The sequence below is a fragment of the Myotis daubentonii genome, chromosome 3, assembly GCF_963259705.1.
Source record: "Myotis daubentonii chromosome 3, mMyoDau2.1, whole genome shotgun sequence".
NCBI lineage: Eukaryota > Metazoa > Chordata > Mammalia > Chiroptera > Vespertilionidae > Myotis > Myotis daubentonii.
In genome coordinates, this window is record NC_081842.1 from 171,309,213 (window position 1) to 171,329,412 (window position 20,200).

A 20,200-nucleotide genomic window follows, 5' to 3' on the forward strand; every position below is an offset into this window, starting at 1 on the left:
CCTTTTCGAGGCTTGCCCGGTGTCTAGCTTTTGCTGCCCTGTAAGGAGTTAACAGCAATGACAGCATCCCTCGCACAACCGTATTTCTCACCCAGGAAAGGCGCGCAACACTCCCACGTGATGGCTGTCCTTTTAATTATTCTGCTCTCCAAGTTCACGTCCCTGCGAGAAGAAGCGTATTCTGCGTCACGTTAAACACACTGTCGATTCATTGTTAGGGATACAGGAGGGCGACTCCAGCAACTGTGCAGCGAGGGACTTGAACTGAAACAGGTCGGGTCCTGTCTGGGTGAGGCCGGCGAGGCACCGCCGCAATCCCCCCCCACCCCCCTCCCCTGGCCCCGGAAGTTTGCGAGTCTCCAGTTGTAAGATCTGCGAGTCACCTTGACCCTCCCGGAGAGGTGGAGAAAGTTATAACGCCTTGGGCCGGAGACTAGGGGAGTAAAACCAAAGATAGAATACTTTCGGGAGCAAAACACGCCGACACGTTTTCCTGCTTTCAGCACAGCTCGAGACTCGAGAGTTTAAGGGTGGCGAGAGCAGGTGGCAGGACTCCGCCCATCGCCGCATTTCCCCTCCCTCACCTCGCAAGCTCCACTCCCTCCCTGAAGTCCGGCCTCCCAGGCGCGCGCGAAGAGTTGTCGCGCTGTGCATTCTGGGAATCGTAGTCCCGGTGTCGGGAGCCGTCTAGGTAAAAGCGACTCTGGCCTACATACCCCATAGTGCCCTGCGGCGCCGGCCGCTCCCGGATGTGTGCCTGGCACCGGAAGAGAAGACGGCCCCCCTCTCTCGGCCCGGCCATCTTGTGGGAAGAGCTGAAGCAGGCGCTCCTGGCTCGGCGCGGCCCGCTGCAATCCGTGGAGGAACGCGCCGCCGAGCCACCATCATGCCTGGGCATTTACAGGAAGGCTTCGGCTGCGTGGTCACCAACCGATTCGACCAGTTATTTGACGACGAATCGGACCCCTTCGAGGTGTTGAAGGCAGCAGAGAACAAGAAAAAAGAAGCCGGCGGGGGCGGTGTTGGGGGCCCTGGGGCTAAGAGCGCAGCTCAGGCCGCAGCCCAGAACAACTCCAATGCGGCAGGCAAACAGCTGCGTAAAGAGTCCCAGAAAGAACGCAAAAACCCGCTGCCGTCCAACGCCGGCGTGGCTGACAAGAAAGAGGAGACGCAGCCGCCCGTGGCGCTTAAGAAAGAAGGTGAGTCCGTGGTGGAAGGTGGGGAAGACCCGGCGTGAGGGAAGGAGCGGGGCAGCTCCTCGGGCTCCGAGCGTCCGCGGGAGGTTCTGCGGCCGATTTCCTCCCGTTGCCCCCGCATGACCAGAGCCCGGTCCTGCGAGCGTGGTAGCCTCGAGTTCAAACCACCTCCTGCAAGGTTCCCGCCTCGGGTCCCGGCGGCGAGCCGCCGTCAGCGTGCTCGGGTCCTGGCGGCTGTCGCCTTCCCGCTGGATCCCGCCCGCCGGCGGGTGTTGGCCTGAGGCTCCCGGGAAGCGTGGGGTCCCCGGTTCCCTCCCGCCCAGAGCTCGCTCTCTGTGCTGCTCTGAGGTGCGGTTGCCTGGCTTGGGCTGCTGTCCTGCCATCTTGTCCCACGACGGTGCGGGGAGCCCCCGTGAGTGAGAAGCTGGGGGTCGGGTACTGCGGCGTGAGCTACCTGTCTCAGGTGCCCCATGCGCCTTCTTGTACCACCCTCCCCCCGCAACACACACACCCTCTCCACTATTTTAAACTTGGTAAGTGGCTGCAGCGAGTGAAGCTGTTGGGAAGGGGAGGCTTTGGGCTGCATTCGATGACGCAGACGCGGGGCTTCTGAATGGAGAGTGGCTCTTGCAGGGAGCCCTGGGGGTCGCGACCCTTTCTCCGCCCCCCGCCCCCCGCGTTTCAGGTGGGGCGGCTCCGCGCCGGCCGCGTGGCGAGAGGAGCGCACGGGCTGTCACGCTCGCCCAGCGGCCGCGGGGAGCTCTCGGGCGCAGCTTTCCCTCCGCACGTGCGGGAAGCGTGCTCGGCGTCTCATTGGCGGCGGGCGGTTGCTGCTTCCAGGTCACGCCGGACGCTTCGCCGAGTGGCCCGAGCTTGGCTGTTGCGTTCTCACGCCTTACGTGTTTGTCTTTCGTGGTGACTGGGAAGAGCAAAAACAGTTGGGGGCCAGAAAAAGCATACGGGATCCACAGCAAATAGCCAGGCTCCGGATCTTGGTTGGTTTTCTACAGTCAACGTTGAAACCTCGCTTTGCTGCCACGTGCTCCGGAAAGGAGTTGTTTCTCATGAGCTTTAAGTTGGATTCCTCAACATTCAACTAATTTTCTTTTTTAAAATTTAAACACGTGTATTATGTTTTGGTTTAGGGTTTTGGTGTGTGTGTGTGTGTGTGTGTGTGTGTGTGTGTGTGTGTGCGCGCGCGCGCGCGCGCTAACTAGAACTGTGAGGTTTTGACATAAAGAACTAAGTGGTGAATAAAACAAAAGAATTCCTATACTAAAATTATGGGTTGGGGGAAGCACAAGTTGGAGTGTTAGAAAGCATGTGTACACCGAGTAAGCCAAATACCTGTTTTGTCAACTAAGACAGCAACCTGTAGCACAAGTGAATAAATCGTTTAAGTTCTGTGTTAAGGAACACTCTCTTGACTAGCTTGTGTAATTATTTAAACTGCTCATCTTTACCTCTTTGATCAGAATAATCCCAAGAAAGCACATGAAAAAATTGAGTCTGAATCGTAAATCTAAAATGTGCAAGGTAGGTGTGTTCACCCATTTTGAATGTTCAAAGGATGAAGCATGTTTGAAATCCCTCAGTTGTTTTGATCATAAAGCCCATCTTTGAAATAACCTCTTACTTGGAAACTAGTATTTTAAGTTACAAAGGTAGGGAATTGCTTCATAAATTTATAATTCAGTGGTCTTCGGGAAATCTCCCATATTAGCTATCAACATTTTCCTTAGATCAGTATTTCAGAGCACTCCTAACTTTAAATTGCATAAAACATTTATAAATAAAGGGAAAATGTTGAATGAAAAAACTCATTTTGAGATCCTGCTGTCAGTTGATGTTGTGGGCATTGGGGAAGGATAGTTAGCCTGATCCTGTGTTTGTGCTTTTGAAGAAAGGTCCTGGTATAGTGCTAGACTACCCTAGATATATATTTAATGTTCATATTATAAGAATTAGCTTTGTAGCTAGTCTTTTTTCCATTTGAAGAATTGAGAATTGACACTACAGACTATCACTGAGTATAGACCAATGTGATGTTTTTGTTTTTAATTAAAAGCCTGGTATCTAGTGAAAATCAAGTGAGCTTGCACATACAGCTAAATATATCAAGAGAAGCATGCATTTTTAAATGATGACTATTGGTTGAATATATTTGGTAAGTTTTTTAGATTCCGTAAGCCTAATATTGAATATTGGGTGGGGAAATAAGCCATTGTTCATTTGGGTGTGTTTGGCTTGGATATCATTATAAAGACTGGTTCCAAGCTCCACCCCAATACACTTTAGCTCTGATGAAATTCATTTAAGATGCCTTGGTGTAAGATCTCACAATGTGCCTACACTGAGAGTTTATGTGGAAAGGACTTTAAAATTTCATCAGAGTTTGGTACTTACTGTTTTACTCTACTTACAAGCACCTGAACAATTGGGTGAATCTTGATTGTGTTCCACTTTCTTAGAAAGAACCAGGGTAAATCAACTTAAGATCTTGTTAAAAAAACAGTTCCTTGGCTGCTGTTTGGCCTTGACTGAAATTGTGGTTTGGGAATTATGGCATACCTGAATTTTACAGACTTGAGTTTAACCATCAATCTATTTATTCTTAAGGCCACCAGTAATGCATATTGGTTGCTTCTTGGAATTAGATACTAACAGGGTAAATGCACTGGTAAGAACAAACCAAAAGAAATGTTCTCCATCCATAATAGTAAAATATTGAGTATTTTAAAGGTTGCATAACAGTTTTTCTGTCAGGTGTAGTGTGTATAAAACATGTAAAAACTAATAGAGGGGGTACTTTTTCTGGTTAAATAGCTATTTCAGACTGGATATGTAATTCTAGATGCTAGTTGTTTTCCTTTCAATTTTGTAATTTCATACAATTATCAGTCTTTTTTTTTTTTACATTTGAGGTTTTTTTTCCTCCAGATTATGTAAACTAAAAGTGTGGCCTTTACTTTAAAAAAAACTTTTTTTAGGGTCCTTATCTGTTGAATGTGAATGTGTATGGATTTGCTTGGTTATTTATGAATGGCTGCTGGTGTTATCTTTGGTGTATTTAAAGCCAAAATGTATCATTTGCCTAAAATTTCTTTAAATTTAGAATTTTAAAGTAAGAGACTGGCATTTTAAAAAGTGAGGAGAAATGGCCACCTACCCAGGTAACTTCCAAGTCAGTTGCAGAGAATGCTTTTAGGGGGTGAAAGTGACTTGGCAAACTAGATAGAAGTTTGAAACAAGTTTATTTAAAATAGGAGTTTCTCTAAAGTACTTTGTTCTACTTTAGATATGCCCAGTGTTTGCCTTTTTCAACAGTAAGTGCTAGTTAGGGGACCTGAAGATTAACATTTTTTTTTAGTCTAGGCCTAAAATTTTTGAGTTGCAAAAATAATTTTCTTATGCTGGTTATTTATCATTTTAGGAATAAGACGTGTTGGACGAAGACCTGATCAACAACTTCAGGGTGAAGGGAAAATAATTGATAGGAGACCAGAACGGCGACCACCTCGTGAAAGACGATTTGAAAAGCCACTTGAAGAAAAGGGTGAAGGAGGAGAATTTTCAGTTGATAGGCAAGATTTTTTCAAATCTCTTCATGTTTTGTCAGTTTATAGTCTCAATACAAAGCTATAAATTGGTAATAATTGCCAGGTAGCAGTGTGGCTGGTTATGTTTATCAGTTTTACAAAGAAACATCTGAATTGTTATTTCAGTAGCAGTTTTTAGTGTTCAACCTTAGATCCCTTGTAGTGAAACACTTTGTTGAATTGATAGACAGTTTCTTTTTCTTGCTATCCCAGGATGTTAACAGGAAAGTTCTGTTGTATTGTTTATAGCAAAGCAGATTATTCATTATGCAGGTTAGATTTGTTTATTTTAATTATTAAATGTATTGATGAATAGTAGTTTTATTAGGTTACTATGTAAAATGAATAACAATAAAAAGTATGTGCACTAATAAGTTTTAGACAATGTAAAATTAATGTTCTTGTTGTGGGAGTAGCTTCCTAGTTGTTTTTATTTCCTTTATGTGATTAGAAATAGACTGTTTTGAATTTTCTAAAACATGTGTTTATAACTGTTGGCTTATGAGCCAATAAATGTATTCCTGTATTTTTGAGTCTTTGAATGAATTTCCCTATTCTTTTTTCTGGAAACCTGGGATGTATATAATCTTCATTTGTTGTAGACCGATTATTGACCGGCCTATCCGAGGCCGTGGTGGTCTTGGAAGAGGTCGAGGAGGACGTGGACGCGGAATGGGCCGAGGAGATGGATTTGACTCTCGTGGCAAACGTGAATTTGATAGGCATAGTGGAAGTGATAGATCGTAAGTCTTATATTGGTTTTTATTATATTATATTTGAGTCTACTTTTTTTAGTAAAACAAACTTTGAATTTCTAGAATTAAAGAGTATTATGTTAACTCAGTTTTGTTAGTTCTTTCTCACATTACAGTGGCCTGAAGCACGAGGACAAACGTGGAGGTAGCGGATCTCACAACTGGGGAACTGTCAAAGATGAATTAACGTTGGTATTCTGATTTTTTAAAATAATTTGAATAAAATTGACCCTATACCTTACTAGAGGCTCGTCCATAACTCTTAAATATTATTTGTCCCTGAGACAAGAATGGAATAACTCTTATCTTATAGCTAAATATCTTGTATATCTTCCATACAAGATAACCTCTTGTTGGATATGTTTAGATTATAGTTATATGAAGTTACCAGTTTTTTCATATTTCAGTATATGTGATATCAGTTTTTCTTTTCATATGCATATGTAGCTTTTTCTGAAACCCTGCATTGAAGTTGTTTGGGTATTCTTATTTCTATGTCTTTAATAGTTTGTAGCTATTGACCCTTCTGGTTATTAGAAAAATTTGATAAGTGAGGCATTATTTTAAAACTAACTTCTGTCCTGTTTCTTTTTGAGTAAAATACTATAACTTGGATCAGTATACATTTTTAAATTATTTCCTCTTAAGGGTCTACTGGAGTATACATTTAGTAGGAAAAGACACAGGGAATGTGAGGATTTTAAAATATTTTTGTATAATGAATTCTTCAGCTACATGTAAATGGACCTAGATGCCTTTCTTTTTCTTTTTTTCCTTAGAGAGTCCCCAAAATACATTCAGAAACAAATATCTTATAATTGCAGTGACTTGGAGCAACCAAATGTGACTGAGGAAACACCAGAAGGTGAAGAACATCCAGTTGCAGACACTGAAAATAAGTAAGTTGGTTTATGTATAGTAGTAATCCTCTGTCACTGAAATCAGTTTGGACTTTTACCAAGAAAGCATATAGATTTAATTCTGTTACTTGATGTGTTTTTAACAGGAGAGACTTTCAGGGTACCCCAATTAATCAAGTAGTGTTTATATAGAGGAGTGTTTTACACATGTATATATTGGTATATTGGGCTCTAATGATTTGAAAAATGGAAATGGTTATTTCTATTTAAAACTACCATTGCTGTTTTAAAAAAAGGGAAGATAGTAAAACCTGCTAGCCCCAAGCACAAAAATAAACTATTGTAACCTCAAAATAGAGAATAAGATGCTATGCATTTTACCTAATTAACCTTACTTGATAGAGATAATAGTAATGGATAATTCAAGTGATAGCTGTCCAGAGACATCAAATAGACGAGAACTAGAATCTGAAATTGGGGGTTACTAAAAATTAGACCAAATGGTTGAAATAAGAGAAGTTGTATATAGAACTCATAGTTCAAAGTACTTTGGAATCTATAACTGCAGGTTTTATTTTGAGACAGTTTAAAACTAGGAAACATGACTTTAAAATTGTACCTCTTTGAAATTTATTTTCCATCAACATTGGATTTGGAACATAGCATTATTGACTTGCTTTAAAATATATGAAGAGAGCAAATGCCAGAATGTGTTATTCACTAGATTTCTTAATCTTTTTCATTGTCTGTGTGAGAGTCTTTTTAGGTAGAAGACCTGGTTTTGAAGTTTTTATTTATTCAAGGGTGAGAGTTTTAAAGTTTCAAGTTATGCTGGTAGAAATAATTTAATGCCTTTCTCTAGTTTCCATCAATCAAAGCAGAAATTATATGCCAGTCATTTCTTATGGTTTAAAGTCTTGCATTATAGATTACTTAGGTCTAAATCTTAACTGGGGCATATTCAAATCAATCAGAGGAGATGCTTTTCTAAACTTTGCTTTTTCTTAAGAATTGCTCTTACAGTGAACGATTACTAATGATTAGGGTATCATATTCCATGGGTTTATTGGAATAATACATTTGCTATTATTGGAGACAGAAAAAATACATGGTGTTAAATGATGTGTTGAACTTAGATAAATTCATTTATATGAAACTATATGGAATAATTTATTTGGTAAACAATGAAATTGTGGATGCATAAATGAGCCTCATGTAATATTGAGTACTTCACAATACTCAATACAAACGTTCTTCCTTTAATAAAGAGTCCATATTTAAATCACTGTAAGTGTGACCTGCAAAGATTATAAATGTCTACCAGAAGGAAATCATGCATTATTGATAGGGTATTGGAAGCAGACCTTTAATTCAGGACCCAGGAATGAAATTGAGGGTATTTGGTCCAAAAAAGATTATGATGATGGTATTAAGAACAGTCACCAGAGTGGAGAGAATCTGAACATAGTATTGTATCTTGTGTATGGAAATACAAATTTATAAAGCAGTGCTTGGCTGACTTTGCCTCCCTTATATATAGTTTCCAGAGCATTTGTTTTTTCTCACTTGATCCTTACAATAATCTTTGAAGGTAGGTGTCATGGTTCCATGTGACAAAATGTGCTGAGTTACATTACATTCTTGGCTCTGTCACAACTTAGGAGTAACTAGGACTTTTTTTTCTTAGCTTTCTCATCTGTAAACTGACAGGTGGACCTTATATCCAAATCTCATCAATTCAATGTAAACTTGAAATTTTAAGGTAGGATTAGTCTAACAGTACAGAGTAGCATAGAAGAGAGAGATATTTGAGCTCTGAGGCTAACTGGATCATCTGCTATCTTTGGAAAAAAGCAGAGCTCCCAAAATAGCAAACAACTTGTTTGGTGACAATTGGAAATTGATACTAGATTAAAATAATGGATTTCTAGGCTTTCTTTCTGCAAAAATGAAAACTCATATAATAGTTATAATCTAAGAATTACATTTAGAAATAACTAATTTACTATTAAGTATTGAAACCAGTGTGTTTTGTGGAGAGTTTCATTTCTAGTGAAACCTCAGTCTCCCGCCCACACACAGGTTGGTTTGAAAATTGGCATATATAGAATCTAGGATTTGTATAAACCTGGGTTTTAAAGATTCTTTTGTTTTGCCATCAGCGTTATCTGATAAAAGAGAAACATGGTAATTGGCTTATGACCGCTACCCTTCCCATTGGCTAATCAGGGTGATATGCAAATTAACTGCCAGCCAAGATGGCGGCCAGCAGCCAGGCAGCTTGAAGCTAACATGAGGCTTGCTTGCTTCAGTGACGGACGACTCCAATGTTCCCTGCCTGCCTTGCCAGCCTCTGAGCCTGCAATTTAAGAAACATTGTAACATATAGAAGCTAAACAAAACCCCAGAAACCAGCTTTCAGCCTGCTGGGATCTCAGAGCTGGAGTTGATACAGAGTTTCGATTATAGAACCGAAACAAACCAGATACCTGCTTTCAGGAGAGGAGGCCTAAGAGCTAGAGCCTCAGAGCTAAAGGTGGCCCAGAATAAAAAAAAAAAAAGAAAAAAGAAAAAAAGGAGCAGTTGGGAGCTTCAGTCACCCGCCAGCGTGAAAACAGCCCTCAGCCCCTCACCCAGACTGGCCAGGCACCCCAGTGGGGACCCCCACCCTGAAGGGTGTGTGACCAGCTGCAAACAGCCATCATCCCCTCACCCAGGCTGTCCAGGCACCCCAGTGGGAACCCCCACCCTGATCCAGGACACCCTTTAGGGCAAACCAGCCAGCCCCCACCCATGCACCAGGCCTCTATTCTATACAGTAAAAGGGTAATATGCCTCCCAGCACCGGGATCAGCGTGACAGGGGGCAGCGCCCAAACCCCCTGATCACCCTGCAGCTGTGTGTGTGACAGGGTGCGGCACCCCAACCCCCTCACCCCACAGGCCCTGCTCTGTGTGTGACGGGGTAGAGCCATAACCTCCCCATCGGCCCTACCCTGAGTGTGACAGTGGCGGTGCCCCAACCCCCTGATCTGCCCTGCTGTGTGTGTGACAGGGGGCGGTGCCCCAACTCCCCTATCGGCCCTACTCTGTGAGTGACAGCGGGGAGCTCCCCAACCCCCTGATCGGCCCTGCTCTGTGCGTGACAGGGGGCGGTGCCCCAACCCCCCCAATCGGCCCTATCCTGAGCGTGACTGAGGGTGGCATCGCAACCTCCCAAACCGCCCTGCTCTGTGCATGACGGGGCCAGGCCCCAACTCCCCAATCGGCCCTGCCCTGAGCCCGACCAGGGGCTGCAAGCCTAAGCCAGCAGGTCGTTATCTCCCGAGGGGTCCCAGACTGCAAGAGGGCACAGGCTGTGCTGAGGGACCCCTCCCCCCCCCCCCCCCCCCAGTTCACAAATTTTTGTGCACCGGGCCTCTAGTCCTAAAATAAAGGATAGAGGGACAGTTCTTTTTATATTCTAGAATGTGAAGTGTGGTTCACAGGCATTCTAGATGATAACATGAGTTATGTATTGTGGGAAATTAAAAAAATGTTTTAGGAGAAGTTAGGCCAAATATTTTAATTATGTAATGGTACAGTTTTAAGAGAAAGTAGTGTTATTTTACGAAATGTGTATTTTAGCCCCGGCGGGGGGAGGCTTGGTTGAAGCATCATCCCATGCACCAAGGAGGTAGCAGGTTTGATTTTTGGTCAGGGTACATACTTAGGTCACAGGTTCAATCTCAGTTGGGGTGTGTATGGGAGGCAACCAGTTGATGTTTCTCTTTATGTTTGGTAAAGCCAATTCCAGGTTGTATTACTGATAGATGAGCATTTAAAAGTTTATGAAGATGAATTGTGTTTTTCTTACTTATCCATACTTTCACTAATACAACAAGCGTTGAATACCTGGTGTCTACCAAATTAATGTTAGCCATTGGGTTACAAAAATTATGATCCTTCCACCCTTGGATAATTTTCCCTAAAAGATTGATTTACCAAGATTTAACTTCTTATAAGTAATACAGATTTTTGTCAGCCACCTAGTAGGTATAAAACTTAAACATCTTTTCACAGGGAAAACGAAGTTGAAGAAGTAAAGGAAGAGGGTCCAAAAGAAATGACTTTGGATGAGTGGAAGGCTATTCAAAATAAGGACCGGGCAAAAGTAGAATTTAATATACGAAAACCAAATGAAGGTGCTGATGGTCAGTGGAAGAAGGGATTTGTTCTTCATAAGTCAAAGAGTGAAGAGGTAAAATTAGTTTTTATGGTATTGGAAAATTTTTAGGTGTGTCTTGACAATTCAACACATAATTTTTGTTATTTATAATCTTTATAAAAAAGAAAAGCTTTGCATAGTGTCATTGGGTTAGGTAAATTGTTCAAAAAGGAAAATAAACTGCATTACCAAATAAATTGCATATTTTAAGAAATTTAGTCCTTCTATTTATTGTTATATTCAATCTGGTAGTCCCCATCCCCAAAAGCTGTTAGTCAATATATACCTTATAATTACTATATTTCATAAATACAGTCGGTCTTTTCAGAGTTTTAAAAATCATGCCTAAATTCAAGGACTTGTATTAGATTGAAAGATTGGCATTTTCATGTGGCTTAACCTACAATAAAATGAGTTCCTTTATATAGTATTTAATACTTGAAACTGTCTGCCTGTGCCATATTTAATGGTCAGGACTCTTCAATAAATGGTACTACCCTTTATTGAGGAATGATGTAAAGACCAGAAAATTAATTTATAGGTTTCCTTTACTTACAAAACATGGAAACTAATGAGAAAGATGTGTTGGTGGCTTTTACTTTGGCATCTTCTACTTAAGCCTTGGGGAACATTCTTAGAGGAATGTCCCATTGCTACATCCTTTTAGAGCTTGTGTAAGTATGATATTTTAGTCATAAAGTTAAAATGTTATGAAGGCAACCTGTAATAAAAAGATGCAATGAGATCTTTTTTTTTTTTAATATATTTTATTGGTTTTTTACAGAGAGGAAGGGAGAGAGATAGAGAGTTAGAAACATCGATGAGAGAGAAACATCGATCAGCTGCCTCCTGCACATCTCCTACTGGGGATGTGCCCGCAACCCAGGTACATGCCCTTGACCGGAATCGAACCTGGGACCCTTCAGTCCGCAGGCCGACGCTCTATCCACTGAGCCAAACCGGTTCTGGCTGCAATAAGATCTTAATACATTTTAATTTCCTTAAAAAATAGTTGTGAAGCAAACTTGGAAACATTTTGAAATGAAACAGGTTGAAGCGTTTTAAATATTTTTCTAGATTTAAAGGTGTTTTTTAAAAACTGAGTCTATAAAAATAGTATAAATGAGGACATTGTCTGTTAAGTGTCAAGTCATACAGAAAAAAAAAACCAGTAGAAGATTTTCATAGTTCTTGCAGATACAGTTGTATATCTGGGTAAAACAAATAAGATTTCAGATTAAAGAACTTTGAAAATTCTCCTTGGGGAGATTGTTGAACTAATTATTAAACTACTTAGGTTAATATGAGAAAGATTTATTGGGCACCTTTGAGACAATTATTTGTAACTGTTATGAGGTCCTGATAGAACTTTTCTCCAGAACAAAACACATACAAAATTATGATATAATTTTATAGGTGAGGCAATAATATCCTGAATCCTCTTCATGTATTTTATAGACCAGTTTAGGTATCATGGTTTTAAGTATTATTTTCCAGTGTGCTTTTCAGAAATAATTATACAAGGTGATGTATATGATTAGATGTTTTTGAAACTATAAAATGTGAAATTGGTTATGAATAACAAACTAATACATTTTCACTATTAAGACACATTCATATGCTTTGCCAATTTATCCTACTAGTTACTCAAAGGTTAGGGATATGTCCTCAACATTCAGACTTTATATTGTAGTAAAACCTTTTAGATTGTTTCAGTAGTATATCAACTTAGACTTTTTTTGTTTCTGTGCTCTAGAAAATTGTAAAAGCTTCTCTTTAATAGATTGATATTGCTTTGCAATATCAAACATTTAAAAGTTAGACAGTATATATAATTGACTTTAATTTGCTAGCAATTTTTTGGACTTATCTTTTAGGCTTCTTTACAAAGACTTCTATTGCCTTTAGGTTGGTCTGACACTTAATTTGGTATTAGATGCTTAAAGGGATGAAAGCATAGATACAAATATAACATTTATTTGTACTTTAAGGGTAGTTATTGACACCTGTAATATATTTTTTGTTTGTTTTGTTGTTTTTTTGCAGACTGGGTCATGTAGCTTATTACATAAATACAAAGGATCTGGATTTCACAAACATGATGTTTTCATTTTTAAGATGGTTCCTTTAATATGTTTAAGGCGTAGTTTTACTTGGGTGCAGCTTTTCAAGGTTCCCTTATGTAAAGTTGTGATTCACTTGAATCTGTAGCTCTCCTGTTTATATGAAGGAACATATGACAGTGTATGAACAAAAGTCTGTACACAATTTCTTAACCTGTGGTTGGAAGAATATAAAGTTTTCTTTAGAACTTACAGATTTAGTATTAATAATAGAAGCCTTACATGCTATCCATGTCTTTATCAGGGGTTCCTTGATGGGAATCCTAATCTGAAGGCATATTTTAAATGTACTGGTAAAGATTATGATTCATTAGGTTTGAGATGAGGCCCAGTCACTTGAGTGGTTGTGATTAGATACCTCTAATTGAGACTTGCCAATATCACCTGTAATTTTTTTAAATAATACTTTTATTGAATTCAGAGAGGTAGATAGAGATAGAAACATCAGCGATGAGAGAAAATCATTAATCGGCTGCCTCCTCCACGGGGGATCAAGGCTGCAACCTGGGCATGTGCCCTGACTGACCAGGAATGAAACCTTGACCTCCTGGTTCATAGGTTGATGATCAACCGCTAGGCCCAGAAGAAAGCTCATTCCGAAAGTTGCAGCATTACTTTCCTAGGAATCATCCAGTGGCTTTTACTTAAATTTTCAGGCTCACGCTGAAGATTCGGTTATGGACCATCATTTCCGGAAGCCAGCAAATGATATCACGTCTCAGCTGGAGATCAATTTTGGAGACCTTGGCCGCCCAGGACGTGGTGGCAGGGGAGGACGAGGTGGCCGTGGGCGTGGAGGACGTCCAAACCGAGGCAGCAGGACTGACAAGGTAAGTTGTAAAGATTTATTTTGTTCTTTTAAGTAATTCAAGGCCCTCTTTTGGTAAATCACTGCTTAAAGTCCTTTGGGGGACATATTGGAAGGAAAAAAGTAGACCCTGGCTGGGTGCTTGATTAGAGTATTGTCCTAATATGTCAAGGTTTTGGGTTCAGTCCCCAGTCAGGGCATATACAAGTATCAACCAATGAATGCATAAATAAGTAGGACAACGAGTCAGTGTTTATCTGTTTCTCTCCCTCACCATTCGTCCGTCTTCCTCTTCTCTAAAATCAGTAAGTTAAAAAAAAAGATTTTTTTTAAAGAAACTACATTTTTGGTTATATATTTTTTAAAGTGTTTAAATGACTAAATAGTGCTGCCAGTAGAATTAAATTACCACACTTTATTGAGTACTTAATTAGGTGCTGGTCATGGTGCTATGCTAGGCATTTTATGTGCTGCGTCATTTGACTCATGTTACTATGTTGACATCCTCATTTTACAGAAGAGGAATTCAGTACAGGGAACCAAGTTAACTCTTGGCCTTTGACAGGGTCTACCTGAAATGCCAACCTATATCCTTTGCCTTCACTGGTTTTTTAGGTCTCAGTTTAACATAACCTTTGTGTCTATTGTTTATTGTGTGAAACTCACTAGATGATGGTCTAGTGAACACCTTTTTAGTTCTTTATTTTTTTTTTTTTTTACTTGACTGTTACATAAGAGGTGGGATTCATTTTTGTCCTAATTTTTGTCATGTTCAATGCCTTGCATATAGTGTACTACACAAAACAAGTTCTTATGAAATATTTTGATATAAGCCCTAGTAATTGATAGATTTGAGCTCTGATCTGTCTGATGTCATAGTTCAAGCTTTTAATGTTTAGGTATTATTAAACTAAATTATTTGAGAAAACCTTTTAGTTAGTTCATTGTCTCTTATTGTCTATCTAGGATACAATCATGATGTCCTCCTGAATTTTGAACAACTGATACACAAACTGGAGGGCCCATTTGCTTGATTGGGTCTGCCAGTATTTGATTATAGTGGCAATTTAAATATTACAGATTTTATGGTCACCAGTACCAGTGTAGTGATATTTTGTTTCTGTTTCTTCCCCTGATAACAGGTGTTTTTAAAGCCAGTGTTATGTATGTGGACCTTTTCAATACTCTTTTGTTTTGTTATTTGTACGTTATAAATAGCATTTGGCAGTTTGGTCCCATTCTAACATTGATGAATGTGCTGCTTAAATAATTGTAATCGGGTTGCTTTCAAATTATTGCCATTATTATTTAGCAATTGGAGAAAATACAGAAATGCTTAACAAAGTAAGAATTTCCACACATATCCCATGTGAATCCTATGAGTATTAGAAAAATAAAATAACCCAGGCTATTTCTAGGGAATTTTCCTAGATCTTGATAGAAATTTAGGGCAAGACTCACTGCAAATATTTGTGACCCTAGCCTGATCCATAATTTTGCCTTTAAAAGGTTTGACACATTTGAGTATTTAATTAGTATTTTAACTTCAAGGTATTTTAGAGTTCTTGTCTACATGTAGACACTGGCAATTTATTTTCAGGGTTTGAGCATTATTAATTTTGGTTTGTTTCTTTTTCAGTCAAGTGCTTCTGCTCCTGATGTAGATGACCCAGAGGCATTCCCAGCTCTGGCTTAACTGGATGCCATAAGATAACCCTGGTTCCTTTGTGGACCCTACTTCTCTGAGGTTTTGCATGCTTAAGGATCCCAACCGTCTAAGAAATTAAAAAAAAAAAAAAAAAAAAGACTGTCATTCATACCATTCACACCTACAGACTGAATTTTATCTGTTTTGAAAATGAACTTCTCTCGCTACACAGAAGTAACAAATATGGTAGTCAGTTTTGTATTTAGAAATGTATTGGTAGCAGGGATGTTTTCATAATTTTCAGAGATTATGCATTACTTCATGGATATTTTGTATTGCTGCTTGCAAATATGCATTTCCAAACTTGAAATATAGGTGTGAACATGTGTACCAGTTTAAAGCTTTCACTTCATTTGTGTTTTTTTAATTAAGGATTTAGATGTTCCCCCAGTTACAGACCGGTTTTAAATATTGGACATAATATCCGTTTTAGTACCTGCTTTGCATTTACACATATGGTCAACTGGGACATGTAAAACTCTGATTGTCAAAATTTATGCTATGTGGAATACTAATGACTTTACGTATTTTAACTTAGTTTTAATATTTTTATTTCTGGGGAAAATCCTTTTTCACTTCTCATGATAGCTGTTATATGCTAAATCTTTATATACAGAAATATCAGACTTGAACAAATTCCAAGCACATTGGTTTATTAATCCTCGCTCCTGCATAGTTCATTAAGTTCAATTTATAATTGATTGACAATTTCAACTATATTTAAAAGTGTGTGACTTTCCCACTTCAAAAACCAAACTAGACACCTTACGATCTAATAGAAAGTTGTTTAAACTACTTATTGTTGAAAATACATCCTGTCAGGTGAAATAGTTTTATGGGTGTTGGGCTTTTCACCCTCCAACAGGGTGGGTATAACAAAGTTGATTTGGTTAATTCATAAACTGCTTCTGGCCACTCGATGTGATTTGTTTGTGAAAGGTTCCAAATCAAAATTATATACCCATAATCAATGATCCTTTATCCCTTCCCGTTCTAAAGAAACCAAAGGGCCTGGTTAGTATGGTAAGATGTGGGAGTGTGTTACTTTTTGGAATTTGGAAAGCAGACAGCTTTACTTTCTAAGGTTGGAACAGCAGCACCACCCATGAAATAGAAGCCAAAAATCTTATTGATGCCTAATTTCCTACATTGCTGTTAGCTTTGGTCTTAAGTTGATAAATGACTGTTCCACAGAAAATATCTTTTACCTCTTCCTATATTAGAAAAGTAGGTTAATAATGGATTACTGAATGGGAGTGTCAATGCACTTGGTAAACACGTAGAGAATGATCAATAAACAGGTTTTCTAGGATTTTTTAAAAATCTTCTGCCATATTTATTTTTAAGCAGAAAAGGAATTTTATTTAGCTTTAAAAAATTTTTGTCACTCATTTTCAGTAATTTTCTACCTATGTGTAGTAATGTCCAGTTTTTAAAATAATTGAAAATCTTAAAATCATAAAATGTCTGCTGTTTGCTGATTAGCTCCCCCATATGCTTCCAAAAGAGATGTACAGTATAAAAGTTATTCATTTGAATTAGATTTATTAACCTAGTTACTTACTAGTTTGACATCTTATTAGGAAGGAGGTAATTGGTTTTTAATGATGAATAACTTGTGCTGATGATTTGAATCTTATGCAGAGTGTGTTCTGTACTGGTGCTAATGTCTAATATAATTTTATATTTACCAACATAACTGCTACCCAGAGGCAAGTGTTAAATTAGTCCATATGGACTCTTGGTCCCTCCTAAGTTAGTGTGTTTGGACTTTTCATCTTAACTCATTTCTGGACTTGCAACCTGCTTATAAACCTCTTGATTTCTAGCGACATAAAGAAAACACCTGCTATTAACACTTCACAAGTTCCACTCTGTCAGCCATTGCTGGCATTTTGTCAGTAGAGAATACACAGCAATATCTGATATGTTGCAAGCTTTCACAACAGCCTGAACTTTAAAAAGTTAGTCCATTAGTTGTATCTGATGGATGTAAATTTGCCTCCTAGTTCACTTTGTGTCAAGCTAAAACTGTGAACCTGACTTTCTTTTATTGGTGGGTAATTACTGAAAATAAAGATTTTATTTTCATGCTCACTTCTTAAAAGTCATAAAAACAATCAAATAGGAACCCATTTATCGTCATGTGTTTTCTGGCCTGTGTGTGCACCCCAAAGATAATGCTCATATTTCATTTTTTACCTTATGCTTAGATTTTGTTTATCTGGGAGGGATGCCTATTTTAATGAGTATTATAATTAGAAAGTTGAATTCTTATAAAATGAATTTCAAGGACTGACTTTACATTGGCATTTCTCTTAGCATATCACATTTTGAATGCAGAGGTTAGTTATACTGAGCACCACTATTTTTTGAAGGGAGTATTAAACTGGATATAATACTCTAAAGAAATCCCTTGATACAGATCCATAAACAACAATTGTGGCTGATTGAATGTTTTAGTGAACTTTTATGGATGCTTTTAATTGGAAGTAATGCCAGAATTTATTAAGATATTTTCAGTTTGCATCGAAATGATTGGAATATGATTTCTTCTTTAGTTTAAATACTGTTTTGAGATCTGTGTGGAGTTATGAAAGATTTTTAAAAGTGTCACTAGGTATTATACATATAGTTAACTTTACTCACTTTTAAAAGTGGAAGTAGGACATACACATCATCTCCAGAGTTTAAATATATTTGGGGCTTATTTTTTGGTATGGGTTTGGAGGGAGTATATTAAGTAATCATTCTGAATGTGTTATTTTTCTAATCGCTTGTGATGATTGCACTGAAATAGAAAAAATCTTGTATTCTTAGGGAGTTGCATATGAAGTCTAAATATTATATATTGGACTTCAAAAATAATCTTTAAGAGCACTAGCTTTGTGTTGAAGGAACCAACGAGTATTAAAGGTTAAAAAAAAATTAAGGAGAAATGTGAAAACTGCTGGAACCTGATACTATGGACATCTATCCCAACATTTAAGTAACTGGTATAACAAATCCTTGGCTCTCAGGTGCATGTAATTCTATTTTTTAAAGTAAATAGAGCAGTGGTTCTCAACCTTGACTGCACATTAAAATCACCTGGGAATCTTTTTGAAATCCTGATTTCTGGGCCTCATCCTCCAGAAATTCTGTTTCTTTGTTACTAATGTTGTGGCCCCACCCCATAACAAAGAAACAGTTTCCGGAGGATGAGGACCAGAAATCAGGATTTTAAAAAGATTCCTAGGTGATTCTAATGTGCAGCCAAGGTTGAGAACCACTGAAATAGAGGCTTATAAAATAGATTCTAACCCAAACATTTGTAATTATGCTGAGATTAACATGTAAATAAGTGTTTATTGAGTCTGAACCTTATAAAAGCCAGATCGCCAAGTTAAGTGGAAAAAGCCTAGAAGTTAATTACCGTTAGACTTTGCAGAGTATATCTAGTGACAGTGCAGTAAAATCTCTAATCAAGCTTCAGACCAAATTTAACAACATTTGCAAAATTGTCAGGTTTTATAGTTGAGGTATAGATTAAGTGTCAGCTTTCAGAAATTTGGGTTCAATTACTTTTTGCTCGGCCTGGGTTTACCTTGGATATGTTCTCTCCATTTGAGACTCTTACCTGATTTTGAAGTTATGCAAATAGGAAGTTTAAATGAGAAATGATTGGAATAGGTCTGTTTCAGTCTGAGAAGAATATAGTGAAAGGTTGTGTCCTCAAAAATTAGAAGTTTAATTTCAGAAAGTAATTAGGGTATAAAGATAAATGATTAAGGCCAGCAAGATTTTGGCTACAGAAAAAAGTAATAGTATGGAAGTGTCACTTAAATAAAGTGCTATGTCTAAGCCTGGGGTCTGCAAATTTTCAGCCTGTGGCTTGTTTTGAAAGGGTTAGAAACAAAACTATTCTACAAAGATGTATGTAGCCCACATAGCTTAAAACATTCTCTGGCCCTTAACAGAAAACGTTTGCTGAATCCTGATCTAAGCTATCACTCCTAGGTCAGCACATATAAGAGTTCTTTTAAATAAAAGTCATTTTTAGCTACAAATTAAATCGTCCTACCCTGTGGGAAGTTGTGAAATCAGAAGTATTTTCAAGCGATTTTTTTTTTTTTTTTTTTTTTTGCCTCTTCTATACTCAAGATAAGGGCCAAAATATCCGGTAGCCACTTAGTAAAGAAGATCTTATTTTAAGAAAAGATTATGTAGCTTGTAACTTAAATATGTTACCGTAAAAGCTGTTAAGGAAAGTATAAATCTGCTATAAAAGTAAGCTTAATGCCATGGTTATAGTTTCATGATTCATGTTTAGTGACACTTGTCACTCAGTGCTGAAATCTTTCTATTGTGATTAATTTTCCATGAGATGAGAATTCTGAATGGGTAAGAAATGTCTGTTAACTTCATAGGTTGAGCTAGGACAAGAATGAATGACTTCTGAGGATTACTTCATTAGGATATTCATTTGGGCAGAGTTTAGATTTTGTGCCATTGAGGACTTCTGTACTGAATAACTGGGAGTCAGTTGTTCACTTCTAAATGGAAGGAAAGAAAAGGTGAGAAATGGCCTATACAAGTTAGAAGATAATTTACCAAATCGTTAGTTTGAGGTATTATGTAGGTACTTAGTGCTTTAAATCAGTAACCTTTGTCCCTTTTGCTGCCCATTTGGGGGAGAGTAGCAGTTCCCGGTGCATTGTATGTTTATTCTAAGCCTTGTGCATTCAAGACAAAAGATAACTGGTGATAACGTTTATGAGAATTCTGATTCTGGATTTTTTTTAACCTATTTAGATAATGGATTCATATCAGGTAATGAAAATTGCTCTGAATAGATCTTGCTGTGGTTTTGATTACTTATAATAGCTGCATTACTGGTATGGAAACGTGAACAGTGAAGGGTTAATATTCAGGATTATGATACCTGTTATTTGGTGAACTGAGT

At 38.5% G+C, this 20,200-nt stretch overlaps 1 protein-coding gene across 4 annotated transcripts; it reads left to right on the forward strand.

The window, feature by feature from the left end:
• Nucleotides 1–769: 769 nt before the first annotated feature.
• On the forward strand, nt 770–17,352 carry SERBP1 (SERPINE1 mRNA binding protein 1). 4 transcript variants are annotated; one of them, XM_059689236.1, is made up of 8 exons: nt 770–1,199; nt 4,630–4,780; nt 5,398–5,538; nt 5,649–5,738; nt 6,330–6,449; nt 10,472–10,649; nt 13,396–13,569; nt 15,187–17,352. In XM_059689236.1, the coding sequence occupies exons 1-8, from the start codon at nt 887–889 to the stop codon at nt 15,241–15,243; spliced, it is 1,224 nt and encodes a 407-aa protein (XP_059545219.1). In that variant the 5' UTR covers nt 770–886; the 3' UTR covers nt 15,244–17,352. The 4 variants fall into 4 exon arrangements, with proteins under 4 accessions (XP_059545219.1, XP_059545220.1, XP_059545221.1 ...); XM_059689237.1 differs by having other exon boundaries at nt 5,667–5,738; XM_059689238.1 differs by having other exon boundaries at nt 771–1,199; nt 6,375–6,449.
• The last annotated feature ends 2,848 nt before the right edge of the window (nt 17,353–20,200 follow it).

Bases quoted from the DNA above. Each gene is read 5' to 3' on its own strand.
- SERBP1 (XM_059689236.1), top strand. From the start codon at position 887: ATGCCTGGGCATTTACAGGAAGGCTTCGGCTGCGTGGTCACCAACCGA. The intron at 5,539-5,648 runs GTAAGTCTTATA...CAGTTTTGTTAG, and splicing joins CATAGTGGAAGTGATAGATC to TTCTTTCTCACATTACAGTG. The intron at 5,739-6,329 runs GTTGGTATTCTG...TTTTTTCCTTAG, and splicing joins ACTGTCAAAGATGAATTAAC to AGAGTCCCCAAAATACATTC.